Raw genomic sequence first — 21,288 nt, 5'->3', positions numbered from 1 at the left:
GTACAGGGAGTGCCAAGTGTGGCGATGGGGGAACCACACAGCCTAGTGGTGCCATGAGGGAGGTTTGCCCAGGGAGTGGGAGAAGGTGCACCTAGTGGAGGAGGTGCACAGCAGCTGGAAAGGCTTGGCATGGGGGCGGTGCAGGTGAGGAAGTGGGGCGCAAGGGGACAGGCTCCAGGGAGTGCCCTGTCTTGGCCATGTGCTTCTGTAAGCACATTGGACCTCATCCCGAGGGTGGCAGTGGGGAGTAGGGGGTGAGGGGGGAGCACAGCCACTGGTGCTGGGGTGACAGGAGCTGAGGACCGCGGTGGCACTGTTCACTCATTCAGGGAGTGGCGGTGTGACCTGAGCTGGTGTCCGGAAAGGAAGGATGGAAACATCAAGAGGAAAGGTGTCCAGCCCCTGCACAGGGGTGAGAGAGGGACAGACAGAAAGCCTGGGAGTTGGCTGGGGGGGTCCACGTGAGGCCATGCGTGGGCATTGGGGTGGCACCCTCCTGGGACCCACTGGAAAGCAGGAAGCGCACCCAGGAGTGCGACTTGGGAGGACTCAATCCCCAGGACAGGTGAGGCCCTCGGTCCTGTCCGCCCTGGGCCAGCTTCTTTGTGCCTGGATGGCCACTCAGCTATCCGCATGTCCCATTGGGTCCCATCTTGGATTATGCTGGGTTCCAGCGTGCCTCCCCCCTCCCCCTGCCCTGCGCCCCATCTGCCATGGACGGCCCATCTGCTCCTATATCGCCTGCCACACACTGGCCTCTCAGTCCAGCTTCTCTCAGCATGGGGGACCCTGTGCTTAGGAAGGCAGCTCAGGTCACCTGGTTTACATCCTTTTCGTGGCTGCTCATCATACTCAGAGTGCCGTCCCACAAGGCTCTGAGCACTGCCCCCTACTCCTTGATTCCTGGCAGGTGGTCTGGCCTGGCCCCCTGGTGCTGCTCCATGCTGCCTCCCCAGACCCCCTTGTCATGGTCAGTGTGACCCCAGGGACTTTGTACTCCCTGGGCTTCCCTCCTGGAATGCTCTTCTAGCTCCAGTGTCACCTCCTTGGCCACCTGCCCTCCCACCTCAATCTCCCATTTCCTGCTTGTTTTCTGCTCAGCCCCTCGGAAATCCTCCTTCCTTTGTTGGCTGCCTCTCCGCCAAACCTGTGCCTGGAACACACCAGGACCTATTTATGCTTGGGGGGAGCACATGAGCCGACAGAGCTCACCCCCCACTGCCGGCTCCTTCTGGCCCCATTCTAGCACCCTCAGGCAACAAACGGGCTCCCTGTGTCTCCAGGACCCCATCGTACTGGCCCTGGACAGTGCTCCAGGGGCCCTCCCTGGAGGGGACTGCCGCATTGGCTAGGCCAGACACACAGGATCTTCTGGGACTGCTGGCAGGGGGACACAGGAGCTAGTGTGTGCAGCCGGGCTGTTGGGCTGTGTTAAGCTATTCCCTCAGGTGGGGGCTCTGGGTGGGGTGGAAGGTGGGCAGCCCTCCACAGACCCCTGGCTCTTGAGCAAGCCTTTGTCCGGGCCTGGATGCTGACCCCCTGCCTTCACAACTGTCCCTGGCCCGTGGCTTTGCAGGCCTTTTGGCCTTGGGGTGCTTACCCTGCCCAGGACAGCTAATGGTTAAATGCTGGACAGGCAGCAGTGGATTTCTTTGGGGTTTTGGCTCAGGGGGAGACCTGCATTCCGGGCCTCCCTTGGCCCACATGCAGCATCCCAGCTCTGTACCTTCTCTTCCCAGTTGGCCTGCTCCTGGGGGTGGGGTAGGGGCTTCTTCCCCCTGGGCCTTTGGTCAGGCCACACAGCTGCTGAGCTGGAGCAGGGCGCAGCAGGAATGATCCGAGGCTTGGACGCTGTGGGTCTGCCCCCAGCTGGGCGGCCTCAGACTGTGCCAACCCTCCCGGAGCCCAGGCTCGGGCACGGGGCCTGAAGGGACGCATGCCGCCTCCATTCCCATGGGGCAGGGGGGCCCGTGGCCTGCGCGCGCTGGTAAGAAACCACCAGCCAGGAATTTAGGCCCCAAGTTGTTGGCACTTCTAGTGTTTCAGGAAAAGCCAGCAATTCTGATGATCAAGTTAATTAAAAAAAAAAGAAATTTAAGAGTTGGCTACTAGTTCGCATTTTTAAATATGCTTCTCAGAAAAAAAAAAAGCTTCTCAGACCTCAGGAAGGCTGCAGTTGCAGCCACCAGACTCTGCTTGCCGGGTTGCAGGCTCTAATGTGGGCGGACAGACCCTGAGGCCCCCCGGGTTGCAGTAGGCATGCGGCCTTGCTGCTCTGGGGTGGGTGCTGGGCAGGTTCGCCCGTTCCCAGGCTGCCTCAGGTGGGGATGTGCAGCGGCTGGGGAGTCCCATGGCGGAGGGTCTCTGACTGGCAGGCCATGTTCTTCTGCGTACACACGTGGGGCTGTGGTGGGTTCCCAGTAAGATGACACTGTTCTGAGGACAGGGACGCTGTCCTTGGTGATAGTTCCCTACCCATGCTGTTGTCTGGAAGGCGGAGGCTTGGGATGAGACGCTCTGGGCTCTGTCTGCTGCTCACCTGCCTCCCTGCTGACATGTGCTTCGCCCTTAGCCAGAACCTTGAGAATGCTTTCTGTTTCTTCTTCGTATGTTTTTTATTATGGTAAAATTCACGTAACATAAAATTTACCATTTTAAAGTTTACAGTTTATCACATTCAATATGCAACCATAACCTCTGTCTAGTTCCAGAACATTTTTATTTCCCCAAAGGAGACCCAGTCGCCATGAGCAGCCACTCACTCCCTTTCCCCACCCCTGGCACCCCCTTCTCTGCTTTCTGTCTCTATGGATGTGCCTGTTCTGAACGTTTCCTATATATGGGATTACACAACACGTGGCCTTTGGTGTCTGGCTTCTCACTCAGCGTGGTGGTTTCAGGGTTCATCCACATTACAGCTGGTGTCAGGGCTTCTTCATTCTTTTCATTGCTGAGTAGTAGTCCACCATGTGGACAGACTGTCAGCTGATGGACATTTGTCATTTCTGTCTTTTGGCACCTGTGACTAGTGTCGCTGTGAACATGAGTGTGTCAGTCTGTGTTTGAACACCTGAGCTCAGTTCTTCCGGGTCCATCCCCAGGAGTGAAATTGCTGGGCCATGTGGTAATTCTGTTTCACTTTTTGAGGAACTGCCAGACCATCTTCCAAGAGATGACTGGTTTCACAAGCTGCTGCTGCCCCATCCTTAGTTGCACCCCTGGGAGCTGGGGCTCTGCACCCACTTGAGGGGCCCTCCATCTCCCGTCCCCACTCACTTCTGATTTTATCGAGTATCCTATTATTTTATAACGTCAAGGTTTGTGGCATTCGCACACGATACTGTAACCATAAGGCTCATTGCTGGTTGGTCTTAGCTCAGTGTCTGGGGACTTGATGCAGAGATTCCTGCCTGGGGCCATCTGGAATGTTCCATTTGTGTGCGAGGAAGTGATAGCTCTGAGATGTTATGCAAAGCACCCAGGCACAGAGCCCCCGGGGCATGAGCTCATGTGGAGCCCAAGGGCACACCCAGGAGGGGCCCTGGGTGTGCCATGGCTGTCCTGTGGCTGCCAGTGGGTCCCCTGGCCACCTGGCTGTGCCCCATACCCAGGGAGTCTGCTTCTCATCCCGGTGGGATGGCCTGCAAGTGTGGAAACACCCTGAAAATAGCAGCCATGTGCCTCCTATGGGCAGCCTGTGCTCGCCTCCTCCCCTTGCAGGGGGGCACCCAGAGGCAGCAGAGTGGGGGTGGGGCCCACACAACCCCCCACTGGCCTCCAGCATGCACTGTGACACTAGGCAAGCCATAAACATAGGGAGACTGTCTGAAGCTGGGGTCAGGGGTGTTCAGAAACCACCAGGTTCAAGGGTGCTTCAGAAATCACTGGGAATCCTACTGGCTTCATGTCTAGGAGGATGTGGGCATACAGACAGTAAGGGGCACCCCCAGTGGGGTCTGGGCAGCTTCATAATATGGACTTAGTCGTACATTTGCAGCAACACTGGTGCTCAGAGAACTGACAGTGGCGGCCTCCCAACCCTGGTCAGGTGTTATGGCCAGTGGGCTTGTGCCAGCTCACCAGGAGGGGCTCTGCAGAGCTTTTGTGTGTCAGGAGTGGCAGGTTAGGGATTGGGGCGTCTTCTCATCTCTGGGGGGGTGACAACCTTGGAGGCCTCCGCTCCTTTGCTGCACCCAGCTACCTGCACCCCCGCACCCTCCCTCCGCTCCCACTGGGCCCTAGTGGGCCTGCACGCAGCCTCAGGGCAGCCTCGGGAGGGCATCCTAGGAACGTTCAGGGAGAGTTCAAACACTGTTCATTAGTGTCTTGGGGCTATCACAACAAGTGGCCACAACCCTTGTGGCTTCAAACAGCAGGAGTGTATTGTCTAGCATTGCAGAGGTGGGAAGTCTGTGGAAAAGGGGTCGCCTGCTGGGTCCTTCAGGAGGCTCTAGGGGAGGATCCTTCCTTCCTCTCCCAGCTTCTGGGGGCTCCAGGTGTTCTTGGCTTGTGGCCACACTCCTCCAGTCTCTGCCTTCCTCTCTGTGCCTGCATCTTCTCCTCTTGTGAGGACACACCCCTCATTGAGTTAGGGCCCATATGGCTGCAGTGTGACCTTGTCTTAACTTGATCACATCTGCAATCAACCCTATCCTCAAATGAATGAAGTCACATTCCAGGCATAGTGGTTAGAACTTGGACATCTCTTTTTGGGGGGTGCAGTTCAACTCACAACAGAAGATAAGTAATATGTGAATGAGGTGTAAGGCTTCCCACCAGTGCAGGCCCTGAACCCAGCATGGGGAATAGGACTTTCTGCTCGATCATCCACCTCCCTCCTGCTTCACTGAGCCTCCCAGGGCACGTGGCCATCACTCCTTTGCTCTCGTCAGGGTGTTTTCAGAATAAAGTGCTGTTTGCATGTGCAGATGGACCCCTTGGGTCCTCAGTGTGATGTTGGATATTCTGCCACTTTGTAGCGCATTTTAGTGCTTCAGCCCTTTTCATGGCTAAGTCACATTCTGCTGTGTGGCTGGACGTTTCTGTTCATTCATTCATTCATCAACACATGCTTGGGTTGTCTCCACCTTTTTGGCTGCACATGCAGCATGTTGGTGGGGACATAGGTCATGGTTTTGTTGGGGTGCATCCCAGGGAGTGGAGTCACCATGTCCGGGGTAACTGGGTTTAACTTGTTCAGGAACTGTACTGGGCTTAGGTTTTATTTGAAATAGGGTAGCAACCTGTCAGTGTGTTTGAAACAGGAGCATGACACAGTTTGAACTTAATAAACAAAAGGAAAAGAAGGAAGCAACGGTGTGCAGAGGGGGCTGCAGGCAGGGACATGGAGAGGAGGTTGTATGGGCATCCTGTGAGATGACACAGGCTAGGCTCAGGGAGGGGGCCGCACACCAGTGTGGAGGCTAAGCTGCAGAACTTGCTCATGGAAGCAACGAGGGGGAGAGGGAAGGGGGGCCCTTCTGGCTCTGCGGTGCTCTCCCACCAGCCCCTCGCCTGCTTGGCATAGTCGTCTCCCTCAGGTCCTCCAGCCTGTCTGGCCGCCTCTCTGGCCTGACCCCTCTCGGTCTCCCAGCCACTCTGCCTGCCCAGCTACCCACACCACCATCAGTCTCATCTCCACAAGCCTGTGGTGTTCACCTTTCTGGGCCCATCTTTGCTTTCTCTTCTCCGGGGGGCGCGGCCACACTGAGGCCTGAACTGAGAAGTGTCCGCTGGGCCACGTGTTGTTCTGTGCGTTCTTGCCGGGCCCAGAATGTGCTCTGAGGGCAGCTAGGCAGCCGCAGGGCCCACCCTGTCCTGTCCCCATGCCTGGCGCAGGTGCCACCAGGGTCCTGGTCGGGGCTGGGGGTCCTGGGGCCATGGATGTGAAGGTGCCCAGAAGGCACAGGGAGGGCCCAGGCAGGCCCAGTATCCAGCCTTCCAGACCACGGAATGGCTTGGTGTTACGTAACTCTGGAGTTGTGCTATGTCTAAAAAATGGAGCATAAAAGCTATTTTGGGCCCATGGTAATGAGGGCATCCTGCTTTTGTCTTATCTTTCCAAGGCCCCTTCCATCCTGGGGGAGGGGGCAGGGCTGAAGGATCTGCCCAAGAGAGGCAGTTCAGCCTAGAACCTGAGCAAGGCCATGCGGCAGCGCGTGGATGCTGTTTTCAAAAGTCATTCATTTGGCATCTGCCAGAGGCAGCTGCTGGCAATGGTCCTGCGGCACCTGGGATCCGGCAGGTCAGGGGCTCTGATCCCCCAGGTGCGAGGAAGGCTGGTCTCCCCAGTGCATCTGGGACCCCACTTCCCTGAGGTGTGTCAGGCAAATGTCAGAAGCCCAGACTGATGTTTCCAAGGCAGGCGAGGCGAGGGACATGGCACGGTGGCAGCATCCAGGCCAAGGGGTGCTTGCTGGGAGGCAACCCCCATTTCCAGCGGCCGCCATCTCAGCTGGTGGTTTGTGTTGTCCAATCGGTGATGAGATTTAAACTGCGAGGGATCCGATCCCCTAGCTACAAGTAGAGATGAGTGTTTGCACATTCCAGAGGCCGTGTGTTCACTGAGGGGTGTGTTTGGAGTCAAGGCTGAGACATGACCAGGTTTGGGGTTTTCTCTCCCCGTGGACAGCACACGTGTATGTGCAGCACCTCAGGCCCACATTAGTGACCTGGGGCATAACAAAGTACCACAAACTCAGGGGCGTAAAACAGTGGAAGTGTATTCTTTCCCAGTTCTGGAGGCCAGAAGTCCAAAATCCAGGTGTGGCAGGACAGCGCCCCCCCCGGAGCCTCCCTCCCCCCTTCCGGCTTCCGGGGCCCTGGCGGCCTTGGCTTGTGGCTGCAGCATCCAGCCTCTCTGCATGGCCTCTCCCTGTGTGTCTTCTCTTCTGTCTCCTAGAATGACGCTTGTCATTGGATTTAGGGTCCATCCAGATAATGCAGGAAAATTTCTTCATCCCAAGATTCTTACCTTAATTACATCTGTGAAGACCCTTGTTCCAAATAAGGTCAAAGTCACAGGCTCGTGGGGTGACGTGGCTGTAAGTTGTCAGAACACGGCCCCTGCACGTGCTGAGCTGACCTGCATCGAGCAGCAGGTGGCACGACATGTGGGGTTGGCGGGGTGGAGGCAGGCGCTCTCACTGGCTCTGTACCCTCTGACCCTGTCACCTCCCCTACCCCCATCCAGTCAGCTCAGCACACCTTCTCTGTCCCTCCTACCTCCACACCTTTTGTTGGAGACCCACTGGAGCTGGGGATGTCCCTCCATGTCCCCCAAGTACACAGGGCACATGTCTGTGACCCAGTGTCCATGTGCCACCACTCCTCAGGCCCCTCTGACCTCTGACCTCCACAGGGCTTCTGTACCTTGAGCGCCTACCCTGGCCCAGCTCCACCCAGCCCGGGCATCCCACCCCACAGCCTCCAGGGAGCCCCTCCTGATCCTCACAGACCTCCCCCGTTCTCCATATTGTTGTGTTGGCCTGTTTTCCGGTTCCTGTCCGTCTGTCCTCGCAAGGATAGACCTGGGTTCCCCCAAGTGTGTGGTTTGCCAATGGTCCTGCCTTTGTTCCGGAGAATAGCTCTCCTGACCTGTGGGGCATTTCTGGGGCTGTGGCCAGCCCTGCCCCCCAACCCGTTTCCTGCACACTCCAGTGCCTGTCCCACTAGGGATGTCCCTGGAAAGGGCAGTTTCCCCACCACCCACCTCAGCCCCCGGGGCACATGTGTATCCTCTGCTCTTCTCCGGCGTGGAGCCCTTGCTGTGCCGACCGATGAGCAGGAACATCCTTGCACATAAATCTGCGTTTCAGACCATCTCCCTCGGGAGAGCTTCCCAGAAGTGGGATTACTGGGTCAGAGGGCAGGATGCTGATGAATGCTGCCAGAAGGCTCTGCAGACGCTGCTGGCCACCTGCCTCTCAGGGTCCCAGTAATTTCCGCTATGCTGATGTGTGCTGGGCCGGCCTCACCCCTCAGCCCCTGGCTGACAGTGGAGGAAATGGAGGCTCTGAAGGGGAGAGCGCTGCCTGGGGGGCCCACGGGCTACAGGAGAAGGGTTGGGGATTGAGTTTTGGGGTGTTGCCACTGTGGGAAGGTTCTTAGCATAGGACTTGAGGTGACACAGGTTTGGTTGACTGTGACAGGTTGCAGAGTGTCCCCCAGATTCATATCCAACCAGAACCTGTGAATGAGACCTTGTTTGGAAATAGGGTCTATGCAGTTGTCCACATGAGGTCTTCTTGGTGTAAGGTGGGCCCTAAAGCCAGTGACCAGTGTCCTTCCAGGGAGACAAAAGACAGACACAGGGAAAAGGCCACGTGACAGTAGAGATGGAGACCGGGGTGATGTGTCTACAATCCCAGAAACACTGTGGGCTGCCAGAAGCCCCCAAAAGCCAGGAGAAAGGACTGGGAGGTTCTCCGTCAGACCTCCAGAAGGAGCCGGCCTGCCTCCTCCTCGATTTCAGGCTCTGTCCTCCAGCAGGTTGATGGAGTGAATTCCCGTTGTCTAATGCCACCCAGTTTATGGTCATTTTTTTACAGCAGCCCCTGGAAATTTCTACAGTGCCCAAGAGTTGGATGTGGACAGAGAGGGGCTCCAGGGTCAGGTCCCTGCTCCCGGAGAATCCCTGCCCTGGGCAAGGCTGCCCAGGCGTTGGGAATGTGAACTGTCCTGACCCTCCTTTTTCTTTCTTTCTTTCTTTCTTTTTTTTGTTGTTGTTGCTAGATGAGGAACTTTATTAACTCTGTTCCAAACTTCATTCCCGGCCTTCTGCAGCTTAATTAGCTGCACAGAATGACTTTTGGACACACAGAACCTGAAAAGAGCTGCCATGTCCAAGGGGTCTGGACTTAAAATATCAGAGACCTAGATCTTATCAGCTAACATTAGAATGCAGCCACCATACTGATGAGCGGCTCCCGGTGGCTTCTTCAGACCTGAGCTGCTATTTGCCTCATGCCCAGAAACCCCTCCGGCCATGACCCTCCCAACCCCTGGGCGGCCCCTGGGGAGGTGAGGAGAGCTTTCTAGGTTGTAGATGAAACCAGGCGCCCTTGGCCTTTTTGTCTGGGTCTCTCTTCATGCTAGCCAGCTGCCTACCTCCAGGGACGCTGGCCAGCCCGCCCAGCCATGCCGAGGGGACCTTGGTGCCCAGGCAGATGGGGTTGGGGGTGGCATTTGGGTGCCATGTGGGGCAATCGGTCTCCTCTCCCATGGACGTCATGACGTACAACCAGAAATGTATCTGAAATGTAAAAGGCCATCTCCACAGCCCAAGGCTGTCTGTGGCTTCCCCCAGATGACAGCAGAAGGTGGCCCTGCTGTGGCCCTGGGCTTTGCCTTTGGGCTGCATGTGAACCTTGCAAAGCATGGCTCCCCACTTCCTACTGGGGGCCCCTCACACTTCTGGGCCTGTGAAGCTTGCACGGGGCGGGGGTGGGTGGGCAGACACTGGACCCTCCCTGCCTGCTATGCATACCCCACTACAGATCCAGTGGTGATGTGCTGTGGCCCCACCGTCTGTGTGGATGAGGGGGCCGGGGAACGTTGCACTGCAGAGGCCCCTGCTCACTGGATCCTGCACCAGCCCTGTGGGATGTGGCACCCAGATGCAGGCCACAGGCAGGCGTGTGCAGCCAGGGCTGAACTCTGTGTCTGGGGAGGCCTAACATCCTTGTTACACCACCTAGTGCAGCTGCCAGAGCCTTGGGGCAGGGTTGGTCGGGGTCAGGGACCAGAGCCCCAGGATCTTCCAGGGAGGCCTCTCCTGGGGAGGGACCATCTGCAGCTCCCAGTGGGCCGAGACCCCTGCTTGGTGAGTTCACTTGGTATCCCTGGCCCCCCGTCTCTGGCTAGACGTTTGCCACCCGTTATGCCTTCCTGGTCTGAGCTCTGGGGTCGCCCTCCCTGCCCTTCTGCAGTGACTGCCCATCAGAGCTGGCCTGGCCTCGTCCTTCACCCCTCTCCTCCTGGCCCTCCACCTCTGCTCCTGCTGTTCCTTCTGCCCACTTAGCAGCCCATTCCTCCCCCTGGAGTATCGCCTTGAGAGTCCCGTCTTTGGCCCTCCCTAACTGTCTGTGCTCAGGGTGCCTGCCTGCCCCATGCTTTGGCTCTGAGTGGCCCTGCCACCCCCCAGGGCTCCATGCACTCTGCAGCAGCTGGTGTCCTGGGGCTGCTGCAGCAAAGTTCCATAAACTGGGACGGTTACAACAACATCATCCCTCACAGATTTGAAAGCTAGAAGCGAGAGGTCAAGGTCCGGGCAGGGATGAATCCGTCCCAGGCTTCTGGGCTTGCTTCTGGTGGCTGCAGGCAACCCTTGGGGCTCCCTTGGCTTGTGTCTGCATCACCCCGATCTCTGCCTCTGTCTTCACATGGCCTTCTCCCCACGTGTCTCTATGTCTTCTTTTTATAAGGACACCAGTCATAGGACTTAGGGACCTTCTGAAATCCAAGGTGACCTCATCCGAACAGCCTTAACTGATTATATCTGCAGAAGCACTGTGCTCAAACAGGGCTGCATTCTCAGGTTCTGGGTAGGCATGAATGAGGAGACGCCGGTCAGCTGGGCTGGGGCCAAGCTGATTCACTGCGGGCTGTTTCTGATCCATTGTGTGGTGGTGCAGCCCATGACCCTTGTGAGCAGGGGCATCGCAATACATTTGGGCAGCAGATTGTGGAAATGCCAGCTCTGACTTTCCGCCCATCAAGTCTCAGCCATCCAGCAGCCCCTAGGATGTGGGCACTGGCTTGTCACCCCATCTTGAGCTCTCCAAGGCCAGACCCAGAGAAGGCCACTCCCCGCAGGATGCCCCACTGTGCACTGGGAGCTCCTGTTGGAGAGCCCTGGAGCCCCTGGACTTTGCGTGGGCCTAGCTGGCTGTGGGTGTTCCTAGAGGGTGTGGTGTGTGGCCATCCTGGATGCCCCGATTCCAGTTAGAGCTGCCCATGGTTGCTTCCTGGGGGCAGGTGCTGGTCCCTCAGGTCTCCCACAGAGGCCGGGCACGCAGGCCCCCAAGACCTGTGGACTGAATTGTGTCCCTAAGTTTATATGTGGAAGCCCTAATGGCCCATGTGATTGTATTCGGAGATGGGGCTTACAAGGAGATGATTAAGGTGAAATGAGGTCATAAGGGCAGGTCCTACCAGGGGAGGACGGGTGTCCTTATAAGAAGGGAAGGAAAGAGAGTTGTCCCAACACACACACACCCTGAGGAAAGGCTGTGGTGAGTAGGACACAGAGAAGGCAACCTGCATACCAGCAAGAGGGAGAGACCATGACAGCCCCTGATCTCAGACCTCCATCCTCCAGAATTGTGAGGCATAAATGCCTGTTTTATAAGCTGCCCAGTCTGTGATATGTTGTTCCAGCAGCCCGAGCTTATACAGAGGGTTATTTTGGAAGTGGACACTCAGGGAGGGCTTCTTGAGGAGGTGATGTTTGAACTGAAACCCAAAAGATGTGAAGGAGCTCCATGGGAGGTTCCAGAAAAGGGTAAGGTAGGTGCAAGGGCCCGAGGCAGAAGGAGGGGAGGGCCTTGTGGGCTGCCCATGGGAAGCTGGGGTTTGCCTGAGGGAGATCCTGGATTGTAACTGAAGTCCCTTCCCCTCACCAGGTGGCCTCAGGGAGAGCCTGTCATCCCTCAGTGCCTGTTTCTCCACTTGTAAAATGGGGGCAAAGCAATGTTGTTCTCTTCTCGTGGCTGCCATTAGGCCGTGGGTACCTGGCCGGCTTGCAGGGCTGGGGTCTTATTCACAGGGAGAGAGGCCCCTACCAGCCAGCTGTGCAGTGCTCAGACCCCGAGGGACCTTCCACGCATCCCAGCCAGAAGGTCTGTGCTCAACCGCCGCCACCAACATGGGAAGAAAACGTGCTCACAGGGACCCTCTGATCCAGCTGGGGCTGGAAATTTGGCAGCGGCAGCAGGGCCTGATTAAAGGCATTCCGAGGCGCACTTGGTGTTTGTGTATCTGGTTCTGTATTTACACTTTGGGAACGAGCGAGGAGGCAGCTGGGGAGTGTCTCAGTCGGCTGGGGGGCCGGGGGCCCGGGTGACTCAGCCTGGAATCCATGCTCGGCCACACGCCTGTGAAGCTTTCATTCATTCCTTGTTTCATTCATTATTCCCTCCTGCGCTTGGCAGCCTTTCAGTGAGAAATTCCAGTGTACCAGGCGTGCTTCCATAGGGTCAGCCTGGTTCCCACCGTGGAGCCCTCCATCGGTGCGGGGGCTGGTGATGAGGTGGAACGGGGGCAGCACTAAAGTTAACAATAATTAACTCAGGATGTACCAGAGACTAAGAGCTAAATCTAGAAAACTCCTAGAAGGAAGCAAAGGTGTAAATCTTCCTCGCTTTGGATTAGACAGTGGATTTTTAGATGTGACACTACAAGCACAATCAACAACAAAAAGTAGATTAATCAGATTCTGGCAACATTAAAAAACCTTTTATCAAGAAAGGGAAAAGATAACCCACAGAATGAGAGAAAATGTTTGCAAGCCAAGCAGCTCATGAGGGATTCATGTCCAGAATATGTAAAGAAGACTTAAAACCAAGCAAGGGAGACAAACAACTCAATTTAAAAATGGACAATGGCACAAAAGTAAACTCGAAATGAATCAAAGACTTGAATGTAAGTCATGAAACCATAAAACTCTTAGAAGAAAACATAGGTAAAACTCTCTTGAATATAAACGTGAACAACTTCTTCATGAACATATGTCCACAGGCAAGGGAAACAAAAGCAAAAATGAACAAGTGGGACTATATCAAGCTGAAAAGCTTCTGTACAGCAAAGGACACCACCAATAGAACAAAAGGCATCCTACAGTATGGGAGAATATATTCATAAATGACATAGCCAATAAGGGGTTGACGTCCAAATTATACAAAGAGCTCATGTACCTCAACAAACAAAAAGCAAATAAGCCAATTAAAAAATGGGCAGAGGATCTGAACAGACACTTCTCCAAAGAAGAAATACAGATGGCCAACAGGCACATGAAAAGATGCTCCACATCGCTAATCATCAGAGAAATGCAAATTAAAACCATAATGAAATACCACCTCATACCAGTTAGGATGGCCACCATCCAAAAGATAAACAACAACAAATGTTGGTGAGGATGTGGAGAAAGGGGAACCCTCCTACAACTGCTGGTGGGAATGTAAATTAGTTCAACCATTGTGGAAAGCAATATGGAGGTTCCTCAAAAAACTAAACATACAAATACCAACTGACTCAGGAATTTCACTCCTAGGAATTTACCCTAAGAATGCTGGATCCCAGTTTGAAAAAGACATATGCACACCTATGTTTATTGCAACACTGTTTACAATAGCCAAGAAATGGAAGCAACCTAAGTGTCCATCAGTAGATGAATAGATAAAGAAGATGTGGTACATATACACAATGGAATATTATCCAGCCATGAGAAGAAAACAAATCCTACCATTTGTAACAACATGGATGGAGCTAGAGGGTATTATGCTCAGTGAAATAAGCCAGGAGGAGAGAGACAAGCACCAAATGATTTCACTCACATGTGGAGTATAAGAACAAAGAAAAACTGAAGGAACAAAACAGCAGCAGAATCACAGAACCCAAGAATAGACTAACAGTTGCCAAAGGGAAGGGGACTGGGGAGGTGGGTGGGAAGGGAGGAATAAGGGGGAAAAAGGGGCATTACGATTACCACACATAATGTAGGGAGGTGCACAGGAAGGCAGTATAGCACAGAGAAGACAAGTAGTGACTCTATAGCATCTTACTACGCTGATGGACAGCGACTGTAATGGGGTGTGTGGTGGGGACTTGGTGAAGGGGGGAATCTAGTAACCACGATATTATTGCTCATGTAATTCTATAGTAATGATACCAAAAAATATATATATTATTTTAAAAAATGGGCACAGGACTTGAATAGACATTTCTCCCGAGGTGATACACAAGTAGCCAAGAAGCACATGGGATGTTGTTCAGCATCAGGAGTCATCAGGGAAATGCAGAGCGAAGCCGCGTCACACCCGGTGGGATCAACCTGCTGCCATCAGAACAACAGACACCCACAAGTGTTGGTGAAGCTGTGGGGAAACTGGAAGCCCCACGCTGCTGGTGGGAATGTGCAAGGGTGTGGCCACTGGAAAACAGTCTGGCAGTTCCTCCAAAAGGTAAATACAGAATCACCACGTGACTCAGCCATCCCATTCCTGGGTGTACACCTAGAGATTTGAAAGCAGAGAGTGAGGCAGATACTTGGGCACACGTGTTCACAGCGGCACTAGTCACAGCAACCAAAAAGTGGAAACCACCCCAATGTCCACCCACACAGTGGAATATTATGCAGCCACGAAAAGGAATGACACCCTGACACGCACTGCAGTGTGGATGAACCTTGAAACCACGCTGAGGGAGAGAAGCCAGACACAAAAGGCAACAGAAGACAGGATTCCATTTATATGGAACATCTAGACCTGGCACATGTGTAGAGATGGAAAGTGGATCAGTGGTTGCCAGGGGGCTGGGGGAGGGGGAGGGGGGTCTCCTTTTGGGCTCATGGGAATGTTCTGGAACTAGATAGAGGTGCATTTGTAGCACATTGTGGATATTTTAGATGCCATTGAACTGTACACTAGAAAATGGGTTCTTTTTCTGTTAGGTAAATTTTACTTTGATAAAGATGAAAAGGAGTTTGCAAAGAGAGAAAAGCAATCTCAGCCATCCTGGCTAGGCACCTGTGCAGGGGGAGTTGTCTCCCCCAGGGCTTCATCCTCTCCACGGTGGGCAGGGAGGCGAGAGAGATGGTGCTTCCCGTGGACAGGCCACATGAGTGCCTCCTCCTGTTCTCTTGGCAAGCACACAGCAGGGGCTGGGGCCTCCGGGGTTGGAGCCAGCGGCCTTGGCCCTCCTCTCCCTCGGTGTGTTTGGAGCTGTTCTCTATGGCCTCCATGAGATGTCCACAGATGTGCACGTCACCCAACCTCAGCTGAGCGTTGCAGGAGGTGCGGGGCTGTTCAGTTGGTGAGTGGAGCACAGGAGGGGCCATCTGCCTTACTTGAACTCACCACCTGGTACCTGAGCTAATCTTGGGGCCAGGCCTTGGAAGGAATGCAGCCAGACAAGCTGAATAGCGCACACCCGTCAGGAAATGGTGGCCCTGGAAAACCTGCCAGTGGCTGCACATGACTAGAAACAGATCTTACCAGGGGTTCTGGGGGGCTCCATCCACATACACCCATGGCTGCTGGAACGCTTAGGGAACCTGGCAAAGCCCTGGTACCTCCCTCCCAGAGAACACCCCCAAAAGTGGCCCATTCAAGCCACCTGCTGAGAACTCCACCTGGGGGATCCCTGAGGTCAGGACTGGAGCCAAGTTGCGTGAATTCCTTGGGGTCACAGCGAGCACCTGGGTTCTGGAAGTGTGCGCTTGAGATGCATTTATTTCCCACCTTCCTCTCTGGGTAGTTCTGTGTCTCCCTTGGGCAGCTGTTTATTCTTCCTTGGACTTCAGTTTCCCTAGGGGTGGGGGCGGGCAGGTGGTTGCATGTGGGTGCAGGAGACACAGGGTCCTGTCCTGGTTTCTTAGCATGTCTGGCAGTCGTTCCCAAACTCACATGTTCATCTGTCGTCCAGTTAGTTGCTCATTCCCCATGTGTGCCGAGTGACTCCATTGTGCCAGGTGGTTTTGGACAGTGGGCTGTGGAGGAGGTGATGCTGTGGGGTAAGGTGAGCAGTGTTGGGCTGGCCCAGTGGGAAGAGCCTCCTGGAGCCGTGCAAAGGCCCTGAGTCAACAGCCTACTCAGCTGGTGGGGTGGCGGAGGTCAGGGAGGGCAGAGGGCCAAACCATGCAGGCCTTTGTGGTGAGTGGGGAGACTGAGGTCTGCTCAGAGTACATAGCACCCCCAAGCCCTCCACAGATCTGCCCCTGCTGTGGCTTTCCAGGTAGAGCTCAGCCTTCAGCATGTCTGCTCCTGTTAATCTCATTAGAAGGCTGCCAGTTGCCATGATGATGGCTGGCAGACCTGACTAAGACTAGGTTTGTCTAGAGAGAGGCCTGGGAGGGTCCGGCTGATGGGGGTGTCATTGCAACCTGTGCAGGGGTCCCAGACAACTGGGGGATGCCCTGGAGAAGTGGCTGTGTCCATTATGCACACCTTCCCAGGGCCATACTTCACCCAGCCCTGTGGATGGAGGGACGTGCCTAGCAGAGATGTGGGTACAGATGGGCCAGGGATGCGCTGTGCTGGGCAACCCCACCCCTGTGGGGTCCTATCAGCAAGGAGGCCGGGTGAGGCCAGCAAAGCCGCCAATTTCACAGAGCTCTGCAGGGGAGTGGGTGTTAGTGGGGACGGGGAGAAGGATTTTGTGCAGGGTTAGGGGGTGGTCCAGGAACAGGCCGTGTTGAGTGGGGGGTACTCTGCCTGGAAACCAGGGGCCTGGGGCTGAGGCAGGGCCCAAGGGGGCTCTTTCAGTAAGACCTGTACTGGGTACCCCCTTGACAGAGCCAGCGTCGACTCATCATCCGATTGACGCTCTCTGGCCTTAAGCTCCCACAGGAGCTGATGGGTTTCCATCCCTGACATGACATGGCCTTCAGCCACCTGCTCCTGTGCAGGTCTCACGGGTCAAGTTCCAGGAGTGGGGTCCATGCTCCACTTGGCCACCTCCAAGCTGGGCGCACCCACCATGCTGGGGTTTTCCCATCTGGAAAACAGAATGTGCTGGGACCTCCCTAAAGGCCCTGTCTTGGGTTGAATTGTGTCTCCCCAGAAGATATATCCACATGCTCACCTCTGGAACCTGAGAATGTGACCTTATTTGGCAAGAAAGTCTTTGCCGACGTAATGAAGAGTCTGGAGCTGAGATCATTCTGGATGAAAGAGGGCCCTGCATCCCGCGACTGGTATCATGTATTACAAGGGAAAGAAGGGGGGGAGATTTGAGACCCATACGTGGGGGGGAAAGGCTGTGTGGAGACTGAGGCAGAGACTGGAGGGATGTGGCCACAAGTCAAGGGACATCGGAGCAGCTGGAGGCTGGGAGAGGTGCGGGGTGAGGCCTCCCTCAGAGCCTCCAGACAGAATCAAACCTGCCCTCACTTCAGTTCCAGAGTTCCAAAATGCCTGTTGTAAGCCACCCAGTTTGGGGCAGTTTGTTCTGTTGGCCCCCGGGCTGTTGAACTGCTTCAGTGTGCTCAGACTGGGCACAGGCTCTGAGCCCCACGGAGGGGTCTCAGGGACACTGGGGTGCCCCCTGTAATGTTGGGGTGGGGAGTTGGTGCCCCGCTGGCCTCTGTGCCACTGACCCCTAGGGTCTGGTGCTGCTTGGTTGGTTTAAACCTGAGAGCAAGAGGGTTTGAGAGGCATGGAGTGAGAATGATCTGGAAAGATCTGGGGCTGCAGCAGGCTGGTGGAGGGCACGGCCAGACACATGGCAGCACTTAAGGGGTCTGGCGTGACCAGCAGGCTATGAGTCTTGGGTGTCTGCTGTAGGTGGGGACCAGGATGGGGATGGGGGACAGAGTCGTGGAGTAGGGCATCATTTCAGATGTGGTTTAGACAAGCCAGGAGGCTTCCCCTGAATAGGATCTGGTTCAGCCAGTGGTGCTGCACTGCTGTTTTTTCTTTAGTCTTGACCTGGTAAGGTAAGAGGGTAGCTTTTGGGGAAGCTGGGTAAGGGGCGCTGAGTAACTTCACTCCACTACTTTCTGTAAATCCCAAACCTCCACAATAAAAACTTCATTAAAAGGAAACAAGCAACAATGCCAGAGGCTGATGTAATAGTGGCTTGGGGGCTGCTCCTTGGGCAGGGCGTCAGGGAGGCCCCTCCAGGATGGGCATGGAGGGAGGGCGTCTGCGGCCCTGATGCGGGGGCAGGGAGACTACAGGGAGAGCAGAGGCAGCGAGGCCACAGGGCAAGTGTGGGTGATGGAGCCCCCACCTGCTCTCAGCGCGGCCCTCTGAATCAGGTGGGGTTCACGGCCCCAGTCAGGGAGCCCAGACTGAGACCCTGGGCCTTCTGTCCCCAGGACCACCCACTTCCCTGTCCGTGCCACCTCCTGCCAACAGCTATGAGGACAGGCCTGGCTCAGATGCTGGGTTTGCAGAGCTCTGTTGGTGAGGTTGGTGGGGTGGGGGAGTGCCATTGAGGGGGCCACTGAGTGAGGACCACTTGGTGGAAGGTGCACGAGGACTGTGACCTGGCAGCCGGAAGAGACGTGAGCTTTAGCGTTCAGCAGCTCAGCAGATCGCCTGGTGGCACCGTTGTGACCCCCTCCCTGGGGACTGTCTGAGGCAGCAGGTCTGTGGGCAGAACCCCAAGCTGGCACCTTCTCACCCCAGGGTCCTGCTCCCAGGGGTTCCTGGCTGGCCTGGAAGGGCATCAGCTCCTCCAAGTTAGGGGTTCCCTAAGAACACCCTCACATCTGATACCAGCTGCAGAATCTGAGGGTTCTCAAGACTACCCTCGGTCAGGAGTTACTGGGAGGACTCAGGACTCCTGAAACTGTCCTACTCATGTTCTGGTTACTCCAGTGGGAGGACAGATTGCAGTCTGCCAAGGGAAGAGGTGCAGGGGGCAGTGTCCAGGGAATTCCACACAGGGATCTTCTGCTTGCTCCTCCCTGTGGAGTCATGTCAGCAGCCCTTCTCTCAAGGCCAGTGTGTGACGACATGCATGGTGTACTGCCAACCATGGGTGCTTCATGGTGTACTGCCAACCATGGGTGCTCCCTGAGCTCGGTGTCCAGGACTTTCACTGGGGCTCACCTCATGCAGACACATGTGGCTGCCTGCAGGTCTGACCTCTAACTCCAGCCCCTGCAGAAGGCAAGCTGCTACCACGTGGCCCAAGACCCCCACTCCAAACCACACTGTTGGCGTAGATGACCCAGTGTGACACAAGGCCCCAGGCAAAGACACCAGGCAGGATGTTCAGAGGCTTCCACCTCCCAGGAGCTGGAGACAAAGGCCAGACTTCTTGGGGCCAGGTTAATGCTTTCCTGTTCATTCCCATATGAAACCAGGGACCAGCTCGGGGTCCCCCAAAGGAAGAGCAGGATCCCCACATGGCATCCAGTCCAGACCCAGAGGCCATGCCCCAAAGCTTGACAGTCCCATAGCAAAGTGTGGGTGGCGGGGGGGTGGCAGTGAGAGGCCATCACCAGAGAGGAACGCTTGGGCAGAAGTGGGGCTGGTGTCGCAGCAGCCCAAGAACCAGAAGCACCCTGTGCACTGTCCCCAACACCAGGCTCCCTCTGGCCGGGAACGTAGCAGCTTTGCAGAGTGCTCGCTGGGCTGCTGGGGCTCCCACAGGCGAAGGGTCAGCCTGTGACCATGTGCATGTGGCGTGAGCACTTCCTGTATGTCATGCTGGCCCTTTACGCCCATACTTGCCTGGATGACTCACTCTAGGGAGGGGGAAACTGAGGCCCAGAAGGGGGCTGTGGCACAATGAGGCTAGGACACAAGGAGGCATGAGGGGCCTTGGGTCTTCAGTGACCAGTGCCAGGGCAGGGGTAGGGTCCCGCTCTGCTTGGCCTCCCCTCCCCGAGCTGGGGGCTGGCCTGCTTCATCCCACGTGGCTGTGGAAGGGACACAGTGGGGTGTTCAGAGTGAGTGTCCCCGGCCATTGGAGAGAGACCCTGGGCCAAGGCCCCACAGACACCTAAAAACCCCCCTTGAAGGAAGGAACAAGGTCAGTCTCCCTTCTGGCTCCACTGCAGCTCACAGGAAACAGCTGTTTACCTGGGTGAGGTGCTCAGCCGGGCCAGCAGCCAGTTCCTGAGCTTCACTTCCCCCTCCAGTGTCCGAGGCCCCCCAGGAAGCTGGGGCCCGGCGTGGGAGAGCGGGGCGGTGCGGGCAGCCAGCTCATGGAGCACTGCCAGGAGCTGTTTGTGAGGGAACAGTGAGCCGGCCTTGTTGTGTATACAGAGTCACCCCTAGCAACCGCCCCAGCCAGGGCCAAAGTTGACTCCCCCCTTCCTCCACGTGCCCGGCCGCCAGCCCTCAGGCATTGGGCCCGCCTCCCACAGTGTGGTGATGGGCCTTGCAGACCTGTGGCCCCGAGGGGTGCCGCCTGGTCAGGGGCAACTGCCCTTGTTCCCAGCAGAGTGGAATCAGCTGCTTGTGGGAGAAAAGACTGGATCCGGTCTTGCTCCCAGGCAGCCATGGCTGGTCAGGGAGCCCGGGCTTCTGTTCCGAGGTCTGGCCCAGCAGGACAAGCCCTCGTGTGAGTGATGGGTGGGCTGTTCAGGCGCACAGCCAACCCAGGGGAAGGTCCTCTACTGCGCCACCCCCGGCAAGGCTGGCTGAGTAGGCAGAAGGGGACTGGGGGCTTGGGCAGGACCCCTTAGAACTCAGGCGGGGTCTGGCAGGCCCGCTTGCCCTATGTGTAGAGCAGGAGGGATCTTGCATTCTGCACTTTGAAAGCCAGCACTGTGCTTCTGAGCCGGCCCTCCAGTTCAGGCCATTGGAAAGATGATTTCTCCTGTGTCCAGGCATCAGTCTGCAGCTTCTGGCCCCCGGCCCCTGGAACCTGGGAATGCAGCCTTTGGCTGTGATATGAAATGGCTCCCCTGGGTGGGCGAGGGGCCTCCTCTGTGGGCTGCAGGCTCCAGGTCCATCCCATGCTCTAACTCATTCACGAACCGGCCCGTGGACCCACCAGGTCAGCCAGCACGTCTCCTGCAGCTTTTGAAGGCAGACTCCTTCAGGGTGCACTGCTTTGCCTGGCGGGGGCACCTCGGGTTTCTGATTCTGCTGTTTGGGTGGAGAGACACCCAGCTTCTTTGAGAATCAGAGTCATGGGGTCCCCTACCCTCTGTGACTCATGCCACTGACCCCACCGCTTGGTTCCTTCCTGGGCCACTGAGGGTGGCACTGCTCAGGGTGTACCTGGGGGGTCCCTGGCCCCTGCTGCAGCTGACAGCTTCTCTCTTGCAGCTCCAGCTCCAGAAGTCACAGTACCTGCAGCTGGGCCCAAGCCGTGGCCAGTACTATGGCGGGTCCCTGCCCAACGTGAACCAGATCGGGAGTGGCACCGTGGATCTGCCCTTCCAGGTGAGCCCCTGTCCCCCTACACTGGCTCCCGCCTGGGGTGCGTGGCACTGCAGGCCCCACCTCGGCCATAGAGCAAGCAAGTGTGAGTGATGGTTGCTGTGGACAGCTGGGGTCACCAGACAGTTGCCGCAGCCCTCCCTGTCCCCACCTACTCCTTTTCAGCCCCCAGGTGGCATGCCCAGGCCTCTCTGGGATACCCCCCGCCCGTCCCCTGTCAGCA

At 56.3% G+C, this 21,288-nt stretch overlaps 1 protein-coding gene across 11 annotated transcripts in view; it reads left to right on the top strand.

Moving 5' to 3' along the window:
* Positions 1-21,288, top strand: part of CRTC1 (CREB regulated transcription coactivator 1) — a 61,675-nt gene that overhangs the window by 15,003 nt on the left and 25,384 nt on the right. For 9 of the 11 annotated variants that reach the window (XM_036893032.2, XM_036893024.2, XM_057489942.1 and 6 more), the window contains exon 2: positions 20,952-21,068. In XM_036893032.2, the coding sequence (XP_036748927.2) occupies positions 20,952-21,068 (117 nt within the window). Of the gene's footprint in view, positions 1-20,028; positions 20,239-20,951; positions 21,069-21,288 lie in introns of those variants that run through there. The other 2 variants (XM_057489947.1, XM_057489948.1) reach the window with 2 other exon arrangements.

The sequence above is a fragment of the Manis pentadactyla genome, chromosome 12 (genome assembly GCF_030020395.1).
Source record: "Manis pentadactyla isolate mManPen7 chromosome 12, mManPen7.hap1, whole genome shotgun sequence".
In the NCBI taxonomy this organism is placed as follows: domain Eukaryota; kingdom Metazoa; phylum Chordata; class Mammalia; order Pholidota; family Manidae; genus Manis; species Manis pentadactyla.
Note: the sequence above shows the minus strand (reverse complement) of the source record. Positions and strands in the feature narration are given on the sequence as shown.